The sequence below is a fragment of the Perna viridis genome, chromosome 3 (assembly GCF_037379345.1).
Source record: "Perna viridis isolate PV_CMFRI_1.1 ecotype Kerala chromosome 3, ASM3737934v1, whole genome shotgun sequence".
Taxonomy (NCBI): Eukaryota; Metazoa; Mollusca; class Bivalvia; order Mytilida; family Mytilidae; genus Perna; species Perna viridis.
In genome coordinates this window covers 28896087-28922023 of record NC_142447.1, presented here as the reverse complement: position 1 = coordinate 28922023, position 25937 = coordinate 28896087, and the positions used below count along the sequence as shown (strand labels likewise).

The 25937-nt window shown below is 32.1% G+C and overlaps 1 protein-coding gene and 2 long non-coding RNA genes across 3 annotated transcripts in view; 1 reads left to right on the top strand and 2 right to left on the bottom strand.

The window, feature by feature from the left end:
- Positions 1-1442: 1442 nt before the first annotated feature.
- The window catches only part of LOC148621747 (uncharacterized), a 51496-nt gene continuing 27001 nt past the window's right edge, over positions 1443-25937 (bottom strand). The window contains exons 2-5 of the mRNA XM_088576427.1: positions 4069-4120; positions 2710-2759; positions 1903-2271; positions 1443-1551 (exon numbers count right to left, since the gene is read on the bottom strand). Of these exons, the coding sequence (XP_088432553.1) occupies positions 1538-1551; positions 1903-2271; positions 2710-2755 (429 nt within the window). The 5' untranslated portion in view covers positions 2756-2759; positions 4069-4120 and the 3' untranslated portion in view covers positions 1443-1537. The remainder of the gene's footprint in view (positions 1552-1902; positions 2272-2709; positions 2760-4068; positions 4121-25937) is intronic.
- On the bottom strand, positions 5809-7879 carry LOC148621750 (uncharacterized). The gene is made up of 3 exons (XR_015921232.1): positions 7620-7879; positions 7019-7122; positions 5809-6448 (listed from the first exon to the last, which is right to left on the bottom strand). It is a non-coding gene; the product is annotated as an uncharacterized LOC148621750 (long non-coding RNA).
- On the top strand, positions 20957-23536 carry LOC148621749 (uncharacterized). The gene is made up of 4 exons (XR_015921231.1): positions 20957-21113; positions 22235-22301; positions 22983-23056; positions 23392-23536. It is a non-coding gene; the product is annotated as an uncharacterized LOC148621749 (long non-coding RNA).

Sequence of the window (25937 nt, the reverse complement as noted above, 5' to 3'; positions counted from 1 at the left end):
TAAAGTGACAACAAATTTATTTTCTACATATTTTCACTTGTAATGGATTATTTAATCATGATGCGTTTTCCCGTACAAAGATCAAGAGAATTTGGGAGTTCTTTGCTGAAGTTATATTTTAATTGTAGTTAATTCCTTTCTATTCAACTCATTTATACTTCATATCGTCTGTACTATTTTGATTACTACTTTTACCAATATTGACTGGTGTCAATTTTATGCTACCCGTTTGTACCTTATTATACATGTACATGAAATGATTATCCTTATGGAAATGGGAGGTTTAGCGCGCCATTTATCTTGGTTTAATCCACCGTTTCCATCCGAAATGCCTGTACCAAGTCTGGACCATAGCGATGGTTTCCAAATTTCAAGGTGCTCCCTAGGTATTGCCATTTGTTATATAGACTTTCCTTGTTGATAATTTCTTTTGACTATTGCCTTAAGTTCATCAGTTCGGTAACTTGTAATTATCCTTCATTGAATTAATTCTGGTTCCGTTACCTCCATGCGCAACAAATGTTTAACAGTTAAAAGGTTATAATATTAATTTGAACTATATATACCGTATTTCTTTAATTGAATTACGTTTTCGTTTTAGCTTTGATGTAATCTTTACTTATTTTATATCTGAGCATTTAGCAGGTATATTAATTTGTATATTTCAAGCTTTTACTTAACAAGTAACATTTGCCTATCCCTATGATGTGCCCCATTTACCCCAAAGAAAACGAAATAGGTTGGTTTTATTTAGCACCAGTAAATACACAAGCAAGTACAAGAAAACAGTATGCAAAAGTGCTTCGCAACATTTTACGGCAGTTCGGGATATTTAGCTTCTCGCTTTGTCGCTAGCTTTGTAGTAAAGAAGAGCCCGAAAATCCCAGCTAGACAATCGGTGAAAACTCCACGCTTTGACAAAAAATATGTACGTATTCCCTTCAAGGCTAGGCAAATAAATAAGAAAATAACACAATACACAACTCAAATCAGCTAGAAGAGTACAAAAGAACTAAAAATATGCGATGAGTTCCACATATGAAAACGACATCTACGATGTTGGTAGAGATGACCACACAAGAACAATCAATAAGTTCATAATATTGACCGTATTTTTTTCTAGGATGAGATGGTAGAATAAAACTCCATATAGCTTCGGCAGGCTTTGGCAAAATATATGTGATGCGATGTAGGAAGACTTATGCAGAGATACGGACACATAGACAATTCACAATTTTAAATTAGGTCATTGCATATGCCATATGATTTAGTTCTGAATCGTACTCCTTTGTTGATTTGTAATAGTAGGTCAAAATATGGGCAAACCTTTTAGTGTCCATAGTTTCTAGACTGTTATTGGTTGTCTTTTATATATACGACTTTTTATTTCAACTGACAATGTGCTTCGTTGCCATCAAATTATAAACCATAGTTATAATATATGCTTTATTAATATGTTATTCTATGAAATATAAACAGCTAAAAATAAATATTTACAAATCAGAATTCCGTGTTGTAAACAGGGCAATGTTTTAGGTTAATATGCTGAAACTGAAAAAAAAAATATTGATAAACAAGTGACGAAACGAGAATAGATCATAATCGTAACAGCTTAATGTAATTACGTACAAAATAATGAGAAAAATTATCAAACTTTACACCAAGAGCAAAATACGCCATGGTCAAGGAAATAAAACTGCATTCTTGCATCTTTTAACTGTCCTTTAATTTAACACTTCAATACTTTTTTGCAAATATAACTACATCATGAAATACTGAAGCAATGGAAAAATTAGTCATGATTTTAGTGAAGAAAAGTTTCTGTCCGGTAAAATGTTCGTTTTTTTATTGATAGAAGGGGTAATTTTGTCGACTTCGCCACAACTAAATGCATTTACAAACCTTTCTTGGCGCCGCCCCAAATTCCACGTCTGCCTCCTAAAATGCCACCTCGTCTTCCCCATATACCACCACCCCATATGCCACCTTTGCCACCCCATATGCTTCCACCAATACCACCACTGATTCCACCATACCCTCCTACTAATCCACCATATCCTCCTCCTAATCCACCGTATCCTCCCCATAATCCACCATAACCTCCTCTTAATCCACCACCATAACCTCCTCCTAAACCGCCATAACCTCCCTGTCCTCCTCCATAGCCACCTAATCCACCGCCAATGCCGCCGTATCCATATCGTAGGTAACCCCAGCGACCTCCTCCAAAACCGGGTCTGCGATAACCACCTCCGTAATAACTTTTATAACCTTAAATAACCAGAATAAATCTACAAGTGTGTATTCTCTTAGCATTATTACCATTTATAAAATATACCAATAATATATGAATCATAAAACATGTCCGTTAACTGTGGTATACGTGGTTTTTCATTCAATACGAGATTTTTTAAGCTATCAATATTATTCCACCATTATTGCATTTTATCATCCATTTCATGTTCATCGCCTGAATATAGATGAAATATTGCTGCTCAGGCGTTAAACCCCAATAATCAATCAATCAATCATTCCATGCGTTCTGATCAGTTGTATTTAAATGGGGTGGATGGGGTTTCTCCCGGAAACGACTGACCACCGAAGTAATTTATGTAGGATAAAACGATGAGTAACAGATAAACAAATGAAAAAGGAAAAATATAATTGAAGTGATAAAAACAAAATGAATAATAATTAATGAAAAATTACTTGCAGATGCAGCAGCAAAAAGAAAGCAAAGGACGAGAAGCTTCATTTTCCTACAAATAAAGAAACAAATAATTGTTGTTACCTGTTGTACAAATACTTTTATTCTTTAATTTGTCATCCGTGTGTCAAACATTATAGCCGTATCTTAATACATTTTAGAATTTTTAGAAAATATTTTATTGCATATTCATAATTGAAGCTATGGTTCTATGCTATTTGAAAATTCGAATGTCTGATTTAAGTATAACTATTCGTTTGGACTATATCACTAATATTCATCCAAATAATTATTGTTAATATCGTCGAATCAGAAAAACTGTAAGATAAAAGCTGAAAAGAGGTGATCTATTCGGACGACTATTAAGTGTTTGTACTTTCACATACACATGCGCAGACAGCTTAGTAAGAAAGACAAAAAAAAAAACAAAACAAAACAAAACAAAACAAAACAAAACATCTACTATAATCAAACTATCCAAATAAAATAGTTTTAAATAAATAAATATTAAAATAATATTTAGGATATTAATATAAGTAAATCTATTGGCGATTTTATATATGAAAATAATTAACATATAGTATTTAGATATTGAATATTAGCGATGATCTTTATGTTATTATAGCTATTTGGAAACCGTGAGAAATATGTAAAAGGTACATAATTTCAAATGGAGTACTTTGAAACTAGTTTTTTAACAAAATATATTTTTTAATTTTGTGGTCGGCAGATTGATACATGTAATCTAAATTATCAGTGAAGTCTGTTACAGTTAACGCCTCAACATATTTTGACAGGAGAAATTCCTTGATTGAAATTATAAACTGTATGTTCCCATTTCAATTATAGAAGACTAATCAAGCGAACCAAGATTCTAGCGAAAATCAAAATAATGTAATCCAGGGACAAAGACCAGACATGGGAAACAGACATACACAACAAAGAACATGAATTAAACAAAATAATACATACAAATTAACAAAAATGAATTAACAACTCGGACTCGACTAAAAACTGGGAATGATGGACAAGGTGAACCGGTAGGGTAAGCGTCCTCTGCTTTTCTCGAAACACCCGCCGAGCTGCTAATAAAATGTTAAGTCCGAGGTAGATGTTTAGCATACATGGAACATTCGATAATTCACTGCTATTTATATATAAAATAAACGCATTGTTAAAACAAAATAAATCTTATTTGTATTATAATAGCATTCAAGCAAATACAATATATGCATAATGAAACACAAGCAAATACAAATGCGATTTTGTTTTCTTAATTCATACTATTCTTGTTTATCGAGTTTTATCTTATAAATACATTTACTTGTTTCATAAAATTTTAATCATCTTTGAATACATACCTTCCTGCTATGTGGAATCTGCTCGGCACTGTTGTTGCAGAATAAACTAAACCTATATATATAATATATAATATATAATATATAGATATTTTATATATAAGATCAAGAAAGGAAAATTCTAGTAAATAGTTATCTAACTACTTAACTTATTAACACGTGTTTTAGCAGATTTTGATGGGTTGTTACTTGATGAATAGGTTTAATGACTCTAAAGTTCTTGTTAAAACTGATTTATTCGACCGCATTACAAAAACAATCAATGTTTTGTTTATAATGATTGACATATACTGTTAGTTACTGGACAATGATGATATTCCTTTGATTTAGGATGAAGCTTATAACAACACTCACAACACTTGGTTTTGTTATGGATTGTTTTGCCCGATATGATGTTTGTTTCCAGTGTAATGCATTTGCCTCTTTGTAGTACTCGTGTCCTTCTCATATGATTGGGGTCATTGTCTTTTTTCATAATTTGACCTTTTTCCATGGCACTTCGATTTTTTCGCTCTGCTTTTCTTCATCCAAATTCAAACGATTTAATATAAATTAATATAAATATTTTGAATGAAAGATGTTTACAATTAATAACGTGTGACAAATGTTTTAATGGAATGTTTCAAAAGGCTAGGGTAAAGTCACCACAGAATCATCAAACAAAATAAAGTACTAAACACAAGACAATTTAAATTTGCAAAACACTGAATTGCAAATCTTGCGCCGCTTTTTCTTCAATCTACCATGTCATGTGAGTAACCATTGGATGCAGATTCACATGGGATTCAATGAAATGCATTTTATTTTACAATTTTTGATAAAATAAACTCATAGTTTCAATTTAAAAATCATGGGATTTTTTTATCCCATGGGATTCTTCATTATCCCATGGGATTTCATGAAATCCCATGGGATTTTTTTTCTCCCATGGGATTATTTTTGTCCCATGGGATTTTTTTTGTCCCATGGGATTTTTTGTTTGTAAATCAATACAGTTAGAAACATATAAAAATGGGTACATGTGTATGAAGAAGTATTATGATAAGATACCAGAAAGTACAAATGTGTGTGTAGATTGAATGAAGCTATAGAATTTAAATAATTTTACATCTCTATTATTTATAAGCAAGTAATAACCAATGCGTTCTCACTTTTAGTAAGTATATTTACTACTTTATTAAATTTTATAAGGAATATGCATGTTTTTATGTATTAAATTATTCAACTTAAAAAAGAATTGAAGCTAAATTATCTTGATAAGTGTTATTTCTTGAACATGCTTTATAACAAAATATAGTTCTTTTTTTTTTGCATTGCAAAAGTACTGATATTGTTGATAAACTACAAAAAGGTTAGTCTTTCATAACATTTCATAACCATATCCACATTCAACACAAAAGTATCTGTTTTTTTTTTGGCATTTTATGTCCATTCTAAAACAAAAAGTGTTAAAATGCAAAATCAACTTTATTTAATACAACCCCCCCCCTCCTTTTGTGTAAAAATTGGGTTGATTTTGTGCAAAATTTTGGCAAAAAATGAGCAAATTAACGCCTAAACCTTCTTTCATAATTTCTAAGGATATGAAATAGATGCCCATGCAATTTGACAGGAATTAAATGTCTGAATCAAAGTCTAACTTATCATTTTGAACCTTATATCATGGGCAGGAATCACAGTTCATATAAACTATTCCAATCTGGCTAACATAGACATAATAAAAACACCTAATATTGTCATGAATGTAAACAGATATAAAATTACTTTAACAGAAAATGAATGCTTGATACATATTACAGCACGTCAAATCATAGTAAGGTACAATAATGTATGTTCCAAGTTTTTTCTGAATCGACAGACATTTATTAATGATTATTTAAAAAAATTAAAACCTTTTTTGCAATGGTGGGGTTTTGAATAAAATGAATTGATTTCTTCTGATGAATAAAGGTGTAACTACATTCCTATTTCAAAATTTATAAGTTTGTTGCTTATGTCTAAACCCCTATAGTTTCCTCCAATTTTACCCTTCTGTGAAGAAGGCTGATACATCAAAACTATTTCTTGAATGTCAACACTTTAGCTTCAGTGGGAATAATATTAGCAGTCACAAGTACATGTATGTACATATATCATATGTAGGTAGCAATGATGATTTCTTTACAACTGTACTCCAGTATCACCAAAAGAAGATTCTCAATTTCTCATTTGATGGTAATAATAGTAAAAGCTCATGTTATGAACTGTACACTTTGTAGTGATGATCTGATCATGATAGTGTTGCTCTTAAATATAATGTGAAAATCCTCCTAAAATTTTGCAGGAATTTCTTGCTGTATACCAGTAGCTATTCTGACCATAGAATCCCAACCAATAATGATACCTAAAGAATAGTTAAGAACTAAAAATGTCATAGTATTGGGTAGATTTTTAATTAAAAAAAAATGCAAACAAAGCACAAAAATGTGATGTCAAGGTCAATGGTAATTAACCCTAGAGCATGTAGAAGGCTATACATCTTACAAATGCTTCACAACATGCCAATTATCAAAAACCTACCTTGAAAGATAATAAAATAACAACCTAGTGTAAACATGATTTGTGTTACTGGCTGACTAATTACTGAGGGTGATTGGTCAGTTTCAGCAGGCAACAACCACCCCCTCCCTTTTCAAAGCCATGCAAAGCATAATCTGTAGGTCTTCAACTCTTAAAGGTTTCTTACAAATATTTATAACTTGTTAATGTATTCTGATTTATATGGATCTCATTCATGTATAAAGACAGAACTTAATGTGCTAATTTGAAAAACTAACTACAAGTAATATGCTTCTTGTGCTCAATTAACTAACAGAGTGCACAACATTAATAACAATTTGAAGTAAACTGATTACCTAAAAAAAACATCAAAATCATGTACAAGTAATGCTTTACCATGCATATATAGGAATACCTGTAATTACAAGTTATCACATGTTGCTCTCACTACAGGATCCAAAACCCAATCCATCAGGTTGGTCAATGTATTGATAGTCATTTGGCATTATCAGCTTGTCCCTACAACATACAAAGCTAAAAGTACTGCATTGAATCTCTACTGATGCATTTCTTCACATAATTTTTTTTTTTTAAATACCTTGAGTGGTTTTGGAGGAGCTGTGCTAACAAGGTTTTCACATTAAAAACCAATCAGTTTAATTATCTCCCTTTATGGGTCTAGTGCATATATTATATCTTTACATAAAGCCTAACTTTCCAATTTTAATAATATAAAAAATTAGATGACTTTTTAATCATTCAAACAGTATGTGTGAAAGTTTCTGATAGTCTGTGAAACGAAAAACAAAATCAAACATCTCCACTACTATTTTGCGAGTTTAAGTGTGCTTTCTATTAAAATGTGCGTCATGAAAGCTTCATGTGTATTCAAAGCAAAACTGTTTCAGCCTATTGACAATGTCATCAAGATTATGTTAAAAAATGCATACCTGTGGATGAAAAAAAATTGTTTAATTATTTAATAATCACTGAGTATTGCATGTATAAGTACTTACTGCTACAGTAATTGTGTCAAATGATAATCACCCTTTTTAATTGGTCAATATTCTTCTCTAAGAAATGTGTAAGTGTCTCTTTTTTAAATACAAGTCTTCACTTAAAGTTCTGAAAAAATAAAAATACAGCTAGACAAATTTAGTTGTACAAGTATTAAAATGCCAGCCACATGTGTAAAGATTGAGTTAAATATGGTTCTGTTGAAAAATTTCTGTTGGTATTGAACCCTCCCCCCTCCAAAAAAAAAAAAAAACAAAACAAAAAACAAAAAAACAAATGCCAATCAACATATTTCAATCTTTGCACACAGCATATCTTATCTTAAGTTCTATTTAAGAACTTTTAAGAACTAACATGTACTAGGAACACATACTAAGCAACAAATCCAGTTAAAACGTTTTGCAGGATTGTCAGGAAGTGCCTGTTTTGTACTATAAGTAAACAAATTGTAAGTCTATTCTACTGACTGAAAATTCGTGACTTGTTCTTGTAATTAATGTTCAAATGAGGTTGAATTGATTACAAATACTTTAATTCTTCTTTGACAGATAAGTAGCTAAATGCTGGGCAGATCCAGAAATTTGTAAAAAGGACTGGGTATTCTTTTTATCACTAAATAAGTATAGCTGAAAAAAAACTCCCCATTAATTAACAAGACATATTTTCAAATAGAAATATTGATTTTGCTTGCTGGTTAAATATAAATAAAAATATTGCACTTGCGAAGCAAAAATTTTCATCCGGGTCGTCCCCCCCTTCCCCCTGCTTTGTAATGTCCATTATTATTTTTATAAGACTTGCACAGACGGTACATATACAGTAAAGCTCACGGTGCTCGCTGACTTAGGCAATGCCTACTCCATATTATAAACTTGGTAAAGAGTGACCAGTCCCTGTAATATAAATTCCCTGACCACGGTAACTTTAATCATTAAATATTACAATTACAGTGAACCTAATTCAAAAAAGGATTCTTCAGATACAATAAATATTCCCCCTTCAAATAAAATACTAAAAAAAATCTAATTTCATAATGGGTAAACACCGCACGAGAACTCAGCTGTAGTTCCCAACTTGTGACTGTGGAAGGAGGAGACTGTTTCAGGAGCAGAGTAGTCAGAGCAAATCATGCAGATTTTCTGGAGCAGTACAACTCCTAACTTACTGCAGTCGGAACTTGACGTATGCATTCATTGCTGTATTGGATTCGTTAGTTTCTGAACGACTGCAGCATCAAGGTACCAGTATCGTATTGCATATCCCTGAGTGGGTGTACGTCAAAACATGGATGCCATAAAAATATAGTGCATTTTCTTTTTGCCTCTCTACAAACTAATGTTTTGTCAAAAGACATGAACAATGACTTAAAAAATAGAGCAAACATCACACTGTAAGATGAAGAACTTTTTTAAAAGAAAATCTAACATAATATCATAAAAATGTTCCACTGAAAAGGTTGGTTTGATGAGTGCAAAAGGAAAGTGAAAGTAGGGAAAATGGCTATTTATAGTTCAAGACTACTTTTCTGTCCAATCTTCGTGGACTCACCCTATTTTCTTTGCGGAAAATTATTTTTTCACATGTCCTTAGAAATGCTACATAAGTGAAAGTTTTATTGAATCAATTTACATATTTTTTAAAAAATCCTAAAAATATGCACTTCACTATAGAAGTCTATGGGAAAATTAATACGATACTGAGACCTCAACACTTATCTCGCAGCTGGGACGAGGTCATAGCGGGGAATGAACCGTATACAAAAGCGTCTAGTGTCATGCGTGATTTCGGCACCCCGTTTCGCCACTGACTGACAATACATATCCGAGGTTTCCTTTGTAATTATCCTTTCGTATAACACTTGTTGTTTTATCGATGCAGGAACGCACAAGATGAGCATTCCAGTAACGTAGTAAATAGTTGTACAAAAAGTTATTTCATAGCTAGCGAAGGAGTTAAATTTAGGTAAATGCTATATATAATATAAATCCTTGGGCTAACGAATGAAACTGCACTTCCTCTGGACTTTGTCTTGATTAAACATAGTACGTGTACATTTTAATACCCAGAATACTAAGATGCTGGCATTTCCGTTCGTCCATAGGATGGTGCCATATCAGAAAATAACTTCCATGCAAGCGAACCTCTTTCACGGGCTGCAGTAATTCAGTAGTGTAATTTAAATTAAAGCATGGACTGTAAAATCATTGGTGACAGTTACACGCATAGACCTGTAATTAAAGTTTAGGTTACAGACCACCAATTCAACCAATGAGCATTTGGAACGTACGCAAAAATAGTCCTACGCAGAAATTACCCCTGTTCCTCATAGTGCTGTGAAAAAAGTTCTCATCTCATTTAAAAAATTTAAACAGTTTCTGAAAGGAAAAACATTTCTGTACATTTTATAGGTGCATTTTGCTTCTTGTGATGTGAAGCCTAATCTCCATAATGATTTCTAAATATACCCCTATCTTGTGAAAACACTGGGATTCCCCATGCTATTTACAGACACTTCACTTCCGGTGACCAGTACTGCACTGCAAGTCTGCTAACCCCACATGCCATTTTGAGGATTGTGAGCTGACATATGTAGAATCATGCTGATATATAGTCCTCTGCAGGTTAAAGTTAAGGTAAAGTCCAGAGAAGCCATTGAATATTGTGAAATTAGCATAGAAGCCTATGGGAAGTGGAATTAGTGGTTTTTAGCCTTATAACTCCCTGTTACACGTACGGTTTTAATTCGCTAGTAAAATTATAAAATCCTTATATAAATTAAAAGAAAAAAAAACTCATTCACTAGTAAGCAGATCCTTTCAGTAAATATAATTATATACAAGGACTTTTATAATAGCCTATCAAAATCCTTTGGTTGTTGTATTCAAAAAAAGAAGTATTAAAATGATATAATTGGATTAATGTGGATAATTTCATGCAATATTTTGGTGAAAATGAGGAAATATTATACTATGATACGCCCCTTTTTCTAGACCCCACCCCTTTTAGAACCCACTTTCAAAATCTCGGTTAAGTTTACGTACGACACTACACAGGCCAGGTGACGAATAGAATCGCCCTGAGGTAATTTTTAAAAAAAATAATTGTTTTATGGCTCAGACAGATCAGGTGACTCAACGGGTGACAGGATTTAACTGTCCAATATTGCAGTAGAAGATGTTCGTTCCCTTACAGTTCTGATCATCCGCGTGTATATAGTGTACAAAAGTGCGTTTCTGTTATATACAAGAAGCTTTTACAGATGAGATGATGATAAAGGTATACTAGTATATTCCAACATTACAGTAAAAATCCTTAATTGTATAATTTCAAAATCGCCTACATACATGTAGGGAAACTGAAGCTCTAAAGTTTGTCATACCTCTGGTTATAGCTACAATTTATATGATATGCATTAAACTGCATTGTACATACGTGTAATAAGATTCACCCATTCTACTTTTCGAAACATTATACGGTGGAATCTATATGTACAATCTATACCTGGTGTACACTGAACATACTATTTTGTACAGTTCATATTGGTTACCAAGTGTCTACACGTTGAAGTTCAATGAAAGTGTACATGGCGCGTTTTTCGATTCAACTTTTGCGCCAATTGGATAAAAAACTAGTTTAATTGTCCCAACATATTTCCCCGTGTTTGAATTGCGCTTAAAAAGACTGGCACTAATTGTGTCAGTCTACCTGTAAAAGGTAGTGATATCAAATATTTCATAAAAATATGAAAATAAAATAGAAGTTAAGAATATATATATCCAAAAAATGCCAAAAAGATGTAATCTACACTTAAATAGATTTACCTTGTATTGGATCTAGTATTGAAAAATCTTTTAAATGGACATTACCTCCGCCCGGATAACTTGCCGGTCCCAAGTCTGGATGTCCCTATCATATGTAAAATCAATTTCAATTCTTCACATGCGCGGTTGAGCCACGGTGCTTCACACGCCATACAGTAAGGACACAACCCATGTCATGCCAAAAACTGTTTTAAAATATAGGAGAGTTCTTCGTGATGTCATCACTTACCTGTGATTTGGAATTGGTTGGCAAAAAATCCCTTGAGTGGCATGGGGCATCAACTTAATATCATCATAACGTTTTCGTTTTTTAAGATAATTGAAAAATTCTTTTGGTTCTCTACACTGCCAATAATACTCTTTTTATCCACTGAATTTTAAAATAAATATTCAGTAATTAGACTATGTGAGCATACAAAATTTAAAATATTTTTTAACGATAATAGAGCTTTACATATAAATATCATTTCAAATTTATTTTTTAAGTAAGAGAGAAAAAATTTACACACAAAATATGAATTATTTTATCTAAATGAAACATTTTACAGAACCAAAATTGGATATAAAATAACAAAGTTACAAAGTTTTGAAAATTGGGATTCTAATCATGAATTTGCTAATTGTTTATTTCGTTGTTTATTTGCCAACCAATTTGACACTTAATGATATGAAAATTAGTGAATATGACATCACTAATGAGATTGGCGAACTCTCCTATAGTGGTCCAATTTCTATTTAAAGACTCCATGAGCGAATCAATGAAATACCAAAAAAATGTCATCCTTAAAGATCTGACAAGAATATCATAACATATCCCTCACGAATAAGCCTATTCAACAGTTTAGTTTACTTATTGGGCGAGTGTCGAGCTTTCCGTGCTATGTGTAGAATATTACCGTAAAGCAAAGGGTGAGGGGCAAACATGAATATTTGTCCATAACAAATGAATGGTTATTAACAAAGTTATCGAAGTGATAAACTCTATATAAGAGTCAAAATGAAAAGTCTGCATAAAGTTTAAATGGTATTATCAAAGTACAACCGGAAAGTTTGCAACCATTGCAATGGTCATCGTCACTCGGTACAGGCATTTCCTTTGGACATTGAGGATTAAACCAGGTTTTATGGCGGCTGTCCTTGGTCCCCTTATAAATTGATTTTTTTAATGTGACATTTGTGCATAAGAAATAATCAAACAAATAGTTGCTTCACATATTTTCGATAAAAGTGAATAGAATGTATCATGTATTTATTACCTAGATTATAAGTGCCCCCAGCTAAACCGACCACTTCCTGTATATCGTACTCAATTAACAGTAAAACGGAATATCGAGCTGTTAAGGCTAAAAACCACTAATTCCACTTCCCATAGGCTTCTATGCTAATTTCACAATATTCAATGGCTTCTCTGGACTTTACCTTAACTTTAACCTGCAGATGACTATATATCAGCATGATTCTACATATGTCAGCTCACAATCCTCAGAATGGCATGTGGGGTTAGCAGACTTGCAGTGCAGTACTGGTCACCGGAAGTGAAGGGTCTATAAATAGCATGGGAAATCCCAGTGTTTTCACAAGATAGGGGTATATTTAAAAATCATTATGGAGATTAGGCTTCACATCACAAGAAGCAAAATGCACCTATAAAATGTACAGAAATGTTTTTCCTTTCAGAAACTGTTTCAATTTTTTAAATAAGATGAGAACTTTTTTCACAGCACTATGAGGAACAGGGGTAATTTTTGCGTAGGACTATTTTTGCGTACGTTCCGAATGCTCATTGGTTGAATTGGTGGTCTGTAACCTAAAGAGTCACTTTTTGTCTTAGAAAAAATAAAGAACTATACAGGTATCTTCCTACACACATACTGAATGCATTTGCAAAGTTTCAGTGAAATGTGACAAGCACTTTTTTAAATATTTGATTTTTAAATATAGGGTAACCAAGTTGTGCGAGCAAAAAAGTGACAATATTTTACCATACTTAAATGCATTAAATATTTGCAAAGAACTTTTTCTGACTTTTCAAATAAAAAATATCAATCACAACTTGTTTTGTAACAATATTAATGAAGAAATAGTTTTAAAAGTAATCATTTTCTGAGAAATTGGTCTATTTCTAAAAATTTATTTCTGACATGCCTCCCCCTTTTTCTTGATCACATGTCAAAAATCCTAAATCTTTAAATTTTCACAAAAGGTGATATATTTGGCTTTAAATTTGTAAATACAGTGTTTTCACATTAAAACATGACCAGTAAAGGGCACCTAAAGCAAAAAAAGTGCTCAATAATGGATTTTCCATGTTGCCATAGGGGAATGCTTATATGGCCTTAACCGCAATAATGAAAGTGAGTTTTTCCTCATTTCTAACCTAATTTTTGCTCAAATCTACACAAAACTTGATTTCAAGTGCTTATTACTACCATATTTAGGTAAATATAGCCCTCAAAGTTTAATATTTGATATTTTTACTAAATTTTCTACACTTTTTACAAGATAGGACATAAAAATCAGCCAAAAAGACCAATTTTCCATAATTTGGACCTATAACTTAAAAAAATGCATATTTTGAAGGATTTTTGTAGTGTATTCCTCTCATGGCAAAGTTAACAAGATCTTCAAGTAGTTTAAAGCTATTTCAAGAAACTTTTCATTTTGCCATGGCTTCAACTTAAGGCTAAAAACCACTAATTCCACTTCCCATAGGCTTCTATGCTAATTTCACAATATTCAATGGCTTCTCTGGACTTTACCTTAACTTTAACCTGCAGATGACTATATATCAGCATGATTCTACATATGTCAGCTCACAATCCTCAGAATGGCATGTGGGGTTAGCAGACTTGCAGTGCAGTACTGGTCACCGGAAGTGAAGGGTCTATAAATAGCATGGGAAATCCCAGTGTTTTCACAAGATAGGGGTATATTTAAAAATCATTATGGAGATTAGGCTTCACATCACAAGAAGCAAAATGCACCTATAAAATGTACAGAAATGTTTTTCCTTTCAGAAACTGTTTCAATTTTTTAAATAAGATGAGAACTTTTTTCACAGCACTATGAGGAACAGGGGTAATTTTTGCGTAGGACTATTTTTGCGTACGTTCCGAATGCTCATTGGTTGAATTGGTGGTCTGTAACCTAAAGAGTCACTTTTTGTCTTAGAAAAAATAAAGAACTATACAGGTATCTTCCTACACACATACTGAATGCATTTGCAAAGTTTCAGTGAAATGTGACAAGCACTTTTTTAAATATTTGATTTTTAAATATAGGGTAACCAAGTTGTGCGAGCAAAAAAGTGACAATATTTTACCATACTTAAATGCATTAAATATTTGCAAAGAACTTTTTCTGACTTTTCAAATAAAAAATATCAATCACAACTTGTTTTGTAACAATATTAATGAAGAAATAGTTTTAAAAGTAATCATTTTCTGAGAAATTGGTCTATTTCTAAAAATTTATTTCTGACATGCCTCCCCCTTTTTCTTGATCACATGTCAAAAATCCTAAATCTTTAAATTTTCACAAAAGGTGATATATTTGGCTTTAAATTTGTAAATACAGTGTTTTCACATTAAAACATGACCAGTAAAGGGCACCTAAAGCAAAAAAAGTGCTCAATAATGGATTTTCCATGTTGCCATAGGGGAATGCTTATATGGCCTTAACCGCAATAATGAAAGTGAGTTTTTCCTCATTTCTAACCTAATTTTTGCTTAAATCTACACAAAACTTGATTTCAAGTGCTTATTACTACCATATTTAGGTAAATATAGCCCTCAAAGTTTAATATTTGATATTTTTACTAAATTTTCTACACTTTTTACAAGATAGGACATAAAAATCAGCCAAAAAGACCAATTTTCCATAATTTGGACCTATAACTTAAAAAAATGCATATTTTGAAGGATTTTTGTAGTGTATTCCTCTCATGGCAAAGTTAACAAGATCTTCAAGTAGTTTAAAGCTATTTCAAGAAACTTTTCATTTTGCCATGGCTTCAACTTAAGGCTAAAAACCACTAATTCCACTTCCCATAGGCTTCTATGCTAATTTCACAATATTCAATGGCTTCTCTGGACTTTACCTTAACTTTAACCTGCAGATGACTATATATCAGCATGATTCTACATATGTCAGCTCACAATCCTCAGAATGGCATGTGGGGTTAGCAGACTTGCAGTGCAGTACTGGTCACCGGAAGTGAAGGGTCTATAAATAGCATGGGAAATCCCAGTGTTTTCACAAGATAGGGGTATATTTAAAAATCATTATGGAGATTAGGCTTCACATCACAAGAAGCAAAATGCACCTATAAAATGTACAGAAATGTTTTTCCTTTCAGAAACTGTTTCAATTTTTTAAATAAGATGAGAACTTTTTTCACAGCACTATGAGGAACAGGGGTAATTTTTGCGTAGGACTATTTTTGCGTACGTTCCGAATGCTCATTGGTTGAATTGGTGGTCTGTAACCTAAAGAGTCACTTTTTGTCTTAGAAAAAATAAAGAACTATACAGGTATCTTCCTACACACATACTGAATGCATTTGCAAAGTTTCAGTGAAATGTGACAAGCACTTTTTTAAATATTTGATTTTTAAATATAGGGTAACCAAGTTGTGCGAGCAAAAAAGTGACAATATTTTACCATACTTAAATGCATTAAATATTTGCAAAGAACTTTTTCTGACTTTTCAAATAAAAAATATCAATCACAACTTGTTTTGTAACAATATTAATGAAGAAATAGTTTTAAAAGTAATCATTTTCTGAGAAATTGGTCTATTTCTAAAAATTTATTTCTGACATGCCTCCCCCTTTTTCTTGATCACATGTCAAAAATCCTAAATCTTTAAATTTTCACAAAAGGTGATATATTTGGCTTTAAATTTGTAAATACAGTGTTTTCACATTAAAACATGACCAGTAAAGGGCACCTAAAGCAAAAAAAGTGCTCAATAATGGATTTTCCATGTTGCCATAGGGGAATGCTTATATGGCCTTAACCGCAATAATGAAAGTGAGTTTTTCCTCATTTCTAACCTAATTTTTGCTCAAATCTACACAAAACTTGATTTCAAGTGCTTATTACTACCATATTTAGGTAAATATAGCCCTCAAAGTTTAATATTTGATATTTTTACTAAATTTTCTACACTTTTTACAAGATAGGACATAAAAATCAGCCAAAAAGACCAATTTTCCATAATTTGGACCTATAACTTAAAAAAATGCATATTTTGAAGGATTTTTGTAGTGTATTCCTCTCATGGCAAAGTTAACAAGATCTTCAAGTAGTTTAAAGCTATTTCAAGAAACTTTTCATTTTGCCATGGCTTCAACTTAAGGCTAAAAACCACTAATTCCACTTCCCATAGGCTTCTATGCTAATTTCACAATATTCAATGGCTTCTCTGGACTTTACCTTAACTTTAACCTGCAGATGACTATATATCAGCATGATTCTACATATGTCAGCTCACAATCCTCAGAATGGCATGTGGGGTTAGCAGACTTGCAGTGCAGTACTGGTCACCGGAAGTGAAGGGTCTATAAATAGCATGGGAAATCCCAGTGTTTTCACAAGATAGGGGTATATTTAAAAATCATTATGGAGATTAGGCTTCACATCACAAGAAGCAAAATGCACCTATAAAATGTACAGAAATGTTTTTCCTTTCAGAAACTGTTTCAATTTTTTAAATAAGATGAGAACTTTTTTCACAGCACTATGAGGAACAGGGGTAATTTTTGCGTAGGACTATTTTTGCGTACGTTCCGAATGCTCATTGGTTGAATTGGTGGTCTGTAACCTAAAGAGTCACTTTTTGTCTTAGAAAAAATAAAGAACTATACAGGTATCTTCCTACACACATACTGAATGCATTTGCAAAGTTTCAGTGAAATGTGACAAGCACTTTTTTAAATATTTGATTTTTAAATATAGGGTAACCAAGTTGTGCGAGCAAAAAAGTGACAATATTTTACCATACTTAAATGCATTAAATATTTGCAAAGAACTTTTTCTGACTTTTCAAATAAAAAATATCAATCACAACTTGTTTTGTAACAATATTAATGAAGAAATAGTTTTAAAAGTAATCATTTTCTGAGAAATTGGTCTATTTCTAAAAATTTATTTCTGACATGCCTCCCCCTTTTTCTTGATCACATGTCAAAAATCCTAAATCTTTAAATTTTCACAAAAGGTGATATATTTGGCTTTAAATTTGTAAATACAGTGTTTTCACATTAAAACATGACCAGTAAAGGGCACCTAAAGCAAAAAAAGTGCTCAATAATGGATTTTCCATGTTGCCATAGGGGAATGCTTATATGGCCTTAACCGCAATAATGAAAGTGAGTTTTTCCTCATTTCTAACCTAATTTTTGCTCAAATCTACACAAAACTTGATTTCAAGTGCTTATTACTACCATATTTAGGTAAATATAGCCCTCAAAGTTTAATATTTGATATTTTTACTAAATTTTCTACACTTTTTACAAGATAGGACATAAAAATCAGCCAAAAAGACCAATTTTCCATAATTTGGACCTATAACTTAAAAAAATGCATATTTTGAAGGATTTTTGTAGTGTATTCCTCTCATGGCAAAGTTAACAAGATCTTCAAGTAGTTTAAAGCTATTTCAAGAAACTTTTCATTTTGCCATGGCTTCAACTTAAGGCTAAAAACCACTAATTCCACTTCCCATAGGCTTCTATGCTAATTTCACAATATTCAATGGCTTCTCTGGACTTTACCTTAACTTTAACCTGCAGATGACTATATATCAGCATGATTCTACATATGTCAGCTCACAATCCTCAGAATGGCATGTGGGGTTAGCAGACTTGCAGTGCAGTACTGGTCACCGGAAGTGAAGGGTCTATAAATAGCATGGGAAATCCCAGTGTTTTCACAAGATAGGGGTATATTTAAAAATCATTATGGAGATTAGGCTTCACATCACAAGAAGCAAAATGCACCTATAAAATGTACAGAAATGTTTTTCCTTTCAGAAACTGTTTCAATTTTTTAAATAAGATGAGAACTTTTTTCACAGCACTATGAGGAACAGGGGTAATTTTTGCGTAGGACTATTTTTGCGTACGTTCCGAATGCTCATTGGTTGAATTGGTGGTCTGTAACCTAAAGAGTCACTTTTTGTCTTAGAAAAAATAAAGAACTATACAGGTATCTTCCTACACACATACTGAATGCATTTGCAAAGTTTCAGTGAAATGTGACAAGCACTTTTTTAAATATTTGATTTTTAAATATAGGGTAACCAAGTTGTGCGAGCAAAAAAGTGACAATATTTTACCATACTTAAATGCATTAAATATTTGCAAAGAACTTTTTCTGACTTTTCAAATAAAAAATATCAATCACAACTTGTTTTGTAACAATATTAATGAAGAAATAGTTTTAAAAGTAATCATTTTCTGAGAAATTGGTCTATTTCTAAAAATTTATTTCTGACATGCCTCCCCCTTTTTCTTGATCACATGTCAAAAATCCTAAATCTTTAAATTTTCACAAAAGGTGATATATTTGGCTTTAAATTTGTAAATACAGTGTTTTCACATTAAAACATGACCAGTAAAGGGCACCTAAAGCAAAAAAAGTGCTCAATAATGGATTTTCCATGTTGCCATAGGGGAATGCTTATATGGCCTTAACCGCAATAATGAAAGTGAGTTTTTCCTCATTTCTAACCTAATTTTTGCTCAAATCTACACAAAACTTGATTTCAAGTGCTTATTACTACCATATTTAGGTAAATATAGCCCTCAAAGTTTAATATTTGATATTTTTACTAAATTTTCTACACTTTTTACAAGATAGGACATAAAAATCAGCCAAAAAGACCAATTTTCCATAATTTGGACCTATAACTTAAAAAAATGCATATTTTGAAGGATTTTTGTAGTGTATTCCTCTCATGGCAAAGTTAACAAGATCTTCAAGTAGTTTAAAGCTATTTCAAGAAACTTTTCATTTTGCCATGGCTTCAACTTAAGGCTAAAAACCACTAATTCCACTTCCCATAGGCTTCTATGCTAATTTCACAATATTCAATGGCTTCTCTGGACTTTACCTTAACTTTAACCTGCAGATGACTATATATCAGCATGATTCTACATATGTCAGCTCACAATCCTCAGAATGGCATGTGGGGTTAGCAGACTTGCAGTGCAGTACTGGTCACCGGAAGTGAAGGGTCTATAAATAGCATGGGAAATCCCAGTGTTTTCACAAGATAGGGGTATATTTAAAAATCATTATGGAGATTAGGCTTCACATCACAAGAAGCAAAATGCACCTATAAAATGTACAGAAATGTTTTTCCTTTCAGAAACTGTTTCAATTTTTTAAATAAGATGAGAACTTTTTTCACAGCACTATGAGGAACAGGGGTAATTTTTGCGTAGGACTATTTTTGCGTACGTTCCGAATGCTCATTGGTTGAATTGGTGGTCTGTAACCTTAATACCTGTAGTCATTTTCTCGTAATAAACGAAAATTTAAGTTTTACGGATACATTTTGACGGCAGATTTTGATTTTTTAAATTCATTATGAAGATCAAGTCAAATCAATATCTGTATAAGTTAAGTAAGGTAATCATGCTCACCAGTACAATGTTACAACAAACAACAGTACATATCCCAGTATTCTAACAACTGAACAGAAGATGATATACGTTACAAATGCAAATACACAATCATAATTAAAGTAATTAAGTTAAGACTGTAAATACATGGAAAAGGAACCTATATAAATTACGCATCACCTTGAAATTTCCAGTGATTTTGAAATATATGCATGTACTATATTTTGAAAGAGGAGGGGCTTCTAAAATAATAAGGCTAGACATACTGGCGTCACAACTCGATACAAAATGAAATTCATCCTCGACACTTTTCATTGTGCACAAAGCACACTATCTATTTGACATCTCTATACCATAGTAACCCCCAGTTTCAACAAACAAGGAATGTGATGATTATCTTAGTTTACATCTAGTAAGGCATTTTTTGTAATAAGTCCGTTTTGTTAAATATTTTTGCAGACTTGGTACAATTTCAACAACAAATTTGTACAAATAACACTTAAGAGAGCCCTGAAAGGTTCCGTTTAGATCAAATGTTAAGTACCAGTCAACATAAAATTCAGACACTGCTAATGGAAAAGTGATTCATGTTGGATATATAGTAATTCACGGTGAAGAAAAACCTACCAAACAAACGATGCTTCTTTTTCTCTATTTAGCGCAACAAACAAATAAAAAACTAAGACTGGTTATGTGGTCAGTAACTGTTTCTAAACAAGAAATAGAATTAAATTGGGTTGGTTTTTGACGTGCTGTCTGATTTTTAGAAAGTCTGATAAAAAATGTACTTGCGATTAAAATACTACGAGTGTGAAATGTGGTGCACGATAGAACGTTTCCATATGTTGTTACGTTTTGGTCCGTGGTCAAATCATAACTTGTCACATTACACCATAATTCGTTTCTTTCCCCTGTATTTCCAAACTCATTGAGAAACTCTTCGCATGAGAATAAGCACGCGAGAATAAGAACTATCACTGCTTTCAAAATCTTGGATGCAATTAATATTTTAAACTCGTTCTTTCCAAAATAGAAACAGGTTAGTATCATTCATTCCTGAGTATTCAATATTGTCGTTTACTAAACGGAAATAAACGCGAGTTGAAGGATCAGTCAGTCATAACCATTTTACTGCTACAAGTGAGGCTGCATGTACTGGACAATAACAGCAGGTCTCACTTCCAGATAATGTTTACTAAAGCCATGTAAACATGATGGCTTTTCAAAGGGTATGGTCTGGATTAGACACCCCTTTTTTTTGTTGGAATTTTTTTTCAATATTTTGCCATTTTTTGGGCAAATGTGGCAGAGTCAAACTTCATAGTTTACATATTTTAAGCAATAATTTTTTATTTATGTACTGCAATGGTAATTCTTCTACAAGTGATGGAATAAATATTGAGTGAAAAATGTGACTAAAACAGTATAAGCAATGACCATTTTTGAATGCTGGAATAATACATTTTGTATATGTTCCATAAGTTTATCTGTGCACACAGTAAGACAAACTAGATAGAGGTAGGTCCTGTCTCACACATAAGATACAGTACAAATGTTGTTTTTTTTTGTTAAAATGTAGATATGGATAGTTATGGGTACAAATGTAACTTCTTCTGTATTAACAATTCAGAAAGGCTTTAAATTTGAAATTAACAATATAGATATGATCATTTGAAACCATAATAGATTCAGTGCTTCTAGACCCTAATGTAGTACAGAGTTTTGATTTTAGCATTTTAAATATGAAAATACTAGTTTAGTTTTTCAACCTGTCCATCACACACTGAAGATTGGATGCAAGTTTTCATTAGTGGGAATTGGGGTGTCAGATTTCTTGTGTTTGAAGAGAGATTGTGTTACGATTTGGAAATTGTATATATATGGCATATAAGTTGTACTGATTTCATTTTTTCTTCTCATGGACTTTCATCAGTGGACTTAGTACTGTCATATTTTAAAAAATTGGAATATTTGTTTTTGGCACCACTTTTTGCTCTTATTTCTGAACATTGATAAAAAAAAATGGTGACAGAATTTTGGAAGCCAGTGCAGCCCCTGTTTCAGTTACATGTTTATAACTCCATTTTACTGTCTATATACAGAATCTGAAAGTTATCTAATTTTGAAATAATGCATAATGAGTATAATTTTGTTTTGAAGGTGCTCTATGTTGCTCAAGAGAGATTAGAGGATGCATGAAAGGATTCTTAGTAATGACTCGTAAAAGGTGAGTGATGTATAAAGAACTTGCAAAATTAAATATTAAACCAACTATGTCTGAGGAAAGATAAACAAGCTCTAGCTAGATGTTAAGTTCTGGTAAAAATCACTATTACTTGCTATCAGGAGATATCTCTTTTTATATACAGATGCTTTTGTTATATGATTAAGCCAAAAACAAATATCTTTATTGTGTGAATATTCAATTGCAAATAAGAGTTTGTCAAGTCCTATTCTAAAATTATAGTTGAACTGGACCATTATTTTTTAAGCTCTTCTCTTTGCACCACTAACATACCTTGTGTTTCAAAGGTAATCAAGGGAACCAATGTAATAGCGGCAATCAAAGGAATGTAATTCAGGGACAAAGACCAGACATGGAAAACAGACATACACAACAAAGAACATAAAGTAACTAAAATCATACATACAAAGTAACAAAAGCAAATGAGCAACTCAGAATACACTGAACTTGTTACATTTTTTTGAAAGTTCAACGACAGCTTTCTCCACAATCTCTTAATTAATTTTGATTAAACTTACCCCCAGCATGTTTGACTTAACATTGAATGTTACTTATGTGCATTACAAGATAACTGCTTTAAGGATGCTTGCAATGAAAATTAATTCAACTAAATTGAAAGGTACCATATGTATTATCATGCAGAATTGTTTTTCACCATTTCAGGGACCAGCCACCTGCTTGCCTCTATGGTGAATGACTAATTCTGTATATGCAAACTTGATAGCTTATCATATCAGGTATACACTGTTCTTCAGAATTTTTGTACTCCTGCTTTTTGAGACGGGACATATTATGGCATACTGGTGACCGTCCATCTGTTCTTCATACTTTGCACAATAAATCAAAAGGGCTGCCATGAACTTATATAGAAAGCACTTTATCTGTGTGTCTGTTTGTCTGTTCATGTTATCTTTTAGATGTCTGATTGCAAGTAATTTCAGCTGTTGATATTACAAATGAACATATATCAAGTAAGAAAAAATAAGATCACTGTGATTACAAATAAAATGGTATTGTAAAATATTTTATATATTTTGTTTGCATAAAGATTTTTACTTGTTTTATTCTACAGAGACGAGAAAGGAGGATGTTTCATGGGTTGAAGCTGACCAAGAAGAAAAAGAAGTGCCAAAAAGCTGATTATGGACCTGAATTTAGACTTCCATTAGAATTTTTATAATTTATTTAAATACTAAGATAAAAGTACTGCTCATATAGCATTCTAAGTTTATATTCTTAAACAGCATATTTATAGTCAGAGTGTCTTTGAATATTTTTTTCTATTTGGTTGTTTTACATTTGTGGTTGATAAGTGAATTTTCAAAGTGATTTCATTTCAAAGCTATAAAAGATTAAAAACTTCAAAAACATCCCAAAACAATACAAAAAACCTCTCTCTTTTAGTCATTCAGCTTTTTTATTCATACTGCACAGAAGAAAAATGCACTAAGTGAATATGTAAGGCATACACTCTCTATGACTATCATTGTATTTTAACACAAGATATCCCATGGGAGAAAAAAAATCCCATGGGAGAAATTAAAATCCCATGGGAGAAAAAAATCCCATGGGAGAAAAAAAATCCCATGGGACACAAAAAAATCCCATGGGATTCTATGAAAATCCCATGGGATTCTATGAAAATCCCATGGGATTTCATGAAATCCCATGGGATATTGAAAAATCCCATGAATTTCAAATTGTAACTACAAATTTATTTTAGTAAATATTGTAAAACAAAATGCATTTTATTAAATCCCATGCAAATCTGCATCCAATGGTTACTCACATGCCATGGTAGGGTGAAGAAAAAGCGGCGCAAGATTTGCAATTCAGTGTTTTGCAAATTTAAATTGTCCTGTGTTACTAGATAAAGAACCATATAGATATCACGCACTTTTGAAATGTGTAACTAAATGATATTTTATTGAATGTTTGACATGAACCAAATAGGTCCATACAGAAAGTGATGCTGTTTGGATACTTAAAAAACAAATCGATAAAATAGCCATACTGCATTCAAAACATTAATTGAGCAAGAAAAGAAAATGTTTTTGGGTAAAACTGAACTGAATGAATCGCAAATAATGAACTACAAGTATAATGACGAGCTACAAGTGTAATGATTTGACATCCCTTTTTTTCTATTTTTCACAAAATGCCCAGACAAAAATTATATTCCAAACTTTTTTTTTCTCATATTTCAAACTGTTTCATTGGTTTTTATTTTAAGACATTTTTTTTTCAATTTGAGTTGAAATTCCTCTTACTAAAGTTTAAATATTCATTTTATGACTTAGTTTGTATATTTATGCCTGTTGAAATGTTTTACTTAGCTTTTGCTGTATTTTAACTGTGTTATTATATATTTGTATGTTTATGTGACGCGCTTAGAGTAATTGTAATATAATGAGCTATAAAATATTTTTTAATAACAACAAATAATAATAATAATAATTTTAATTATTATTATTATTATTATTATTATTATTATAATAAAAGATTGTTTTTTTTATCTAGACCATTATTCAAGATATCTTTATATATCACAGGGACTGTCAATCCTTGCTTTTCAGTTAAAATTTCTTGCATCGAGCTTTTTTAAGGTAATAAGAATAAATTATTGTTATTATTCTCTTGATGACAAGTGATCCTACAGGTTTCTAAAATCTTTGCGTTTCTGTTCCAATAAGGGAGGTAATTGGTATAATACATTAAATATTTTCATTACACTTGTAATATATTCAAGCCCCGTGCGGGTCCGGATATTAAAAGAATAGGCAGCACTAAGCTTGTCATAAATGGAACCTAAATACAACTAAGAACCTTAGTTGGGTGTTAGGGCACTCCGCCCAAAAAGCAAGTGGTTGAATGGGGCTGCCCTGGCATGCTACATGTTATGATCGTCAGGCCACAACATGTAGAATCTTTACTCAATCTGCAAAAAAGTTGAAGTCGCAATTTACACCACTGAAATAAAGTTTGCCAAAAGTCATGTATTTCCAACTTCAGTAAAACTTTGCAGTAAAACTTAAAAATGAATAAGATTTCCACAAGAGAAGCATTGATTTGAGTTTCAAAATAAGCCGATCTAATAGGTACTAGATCACAATTACCTCCTCTAGATTTTTTGTCGCATACGAATATTGTTCCTTTTGTTCCTTTCTGTGTCTGGTCATATGGAAGAAGATAAAGATTTAGGATACTTTGCAGTGGTCACTTTTCATGTCTACGGGGTCTCCGAAGCATAATTGTTAAAACATAAACACGGCATAGGAAGAATGTGATTGATTTTACACTCGATGGGGACATCACTTTTTGTAAGTAAATATTGGTCTGGGGTTGGCATGTCAGTTAACTACTAGTAGTCTTTTGTTTGTACATTTGTGTAATGTATATTCAGTTTCTTACTTCTGTTGAATCAAGGGAATCATACTTTTTCAGAGTGTTGTGTATGTCTGTTTTCTTTGTCTGGTCTTTGTCCCTGGATTACATTCTTTTGATTACCGCTATAACCTTGGTTCCCTTGATTACTCTTTGAACTTATTTTTAGATGTTTTTAATTGTGTAATATTTTTTCACAGTGGCTAGATTTTAAAAGGGGGGTGTAACCACGCC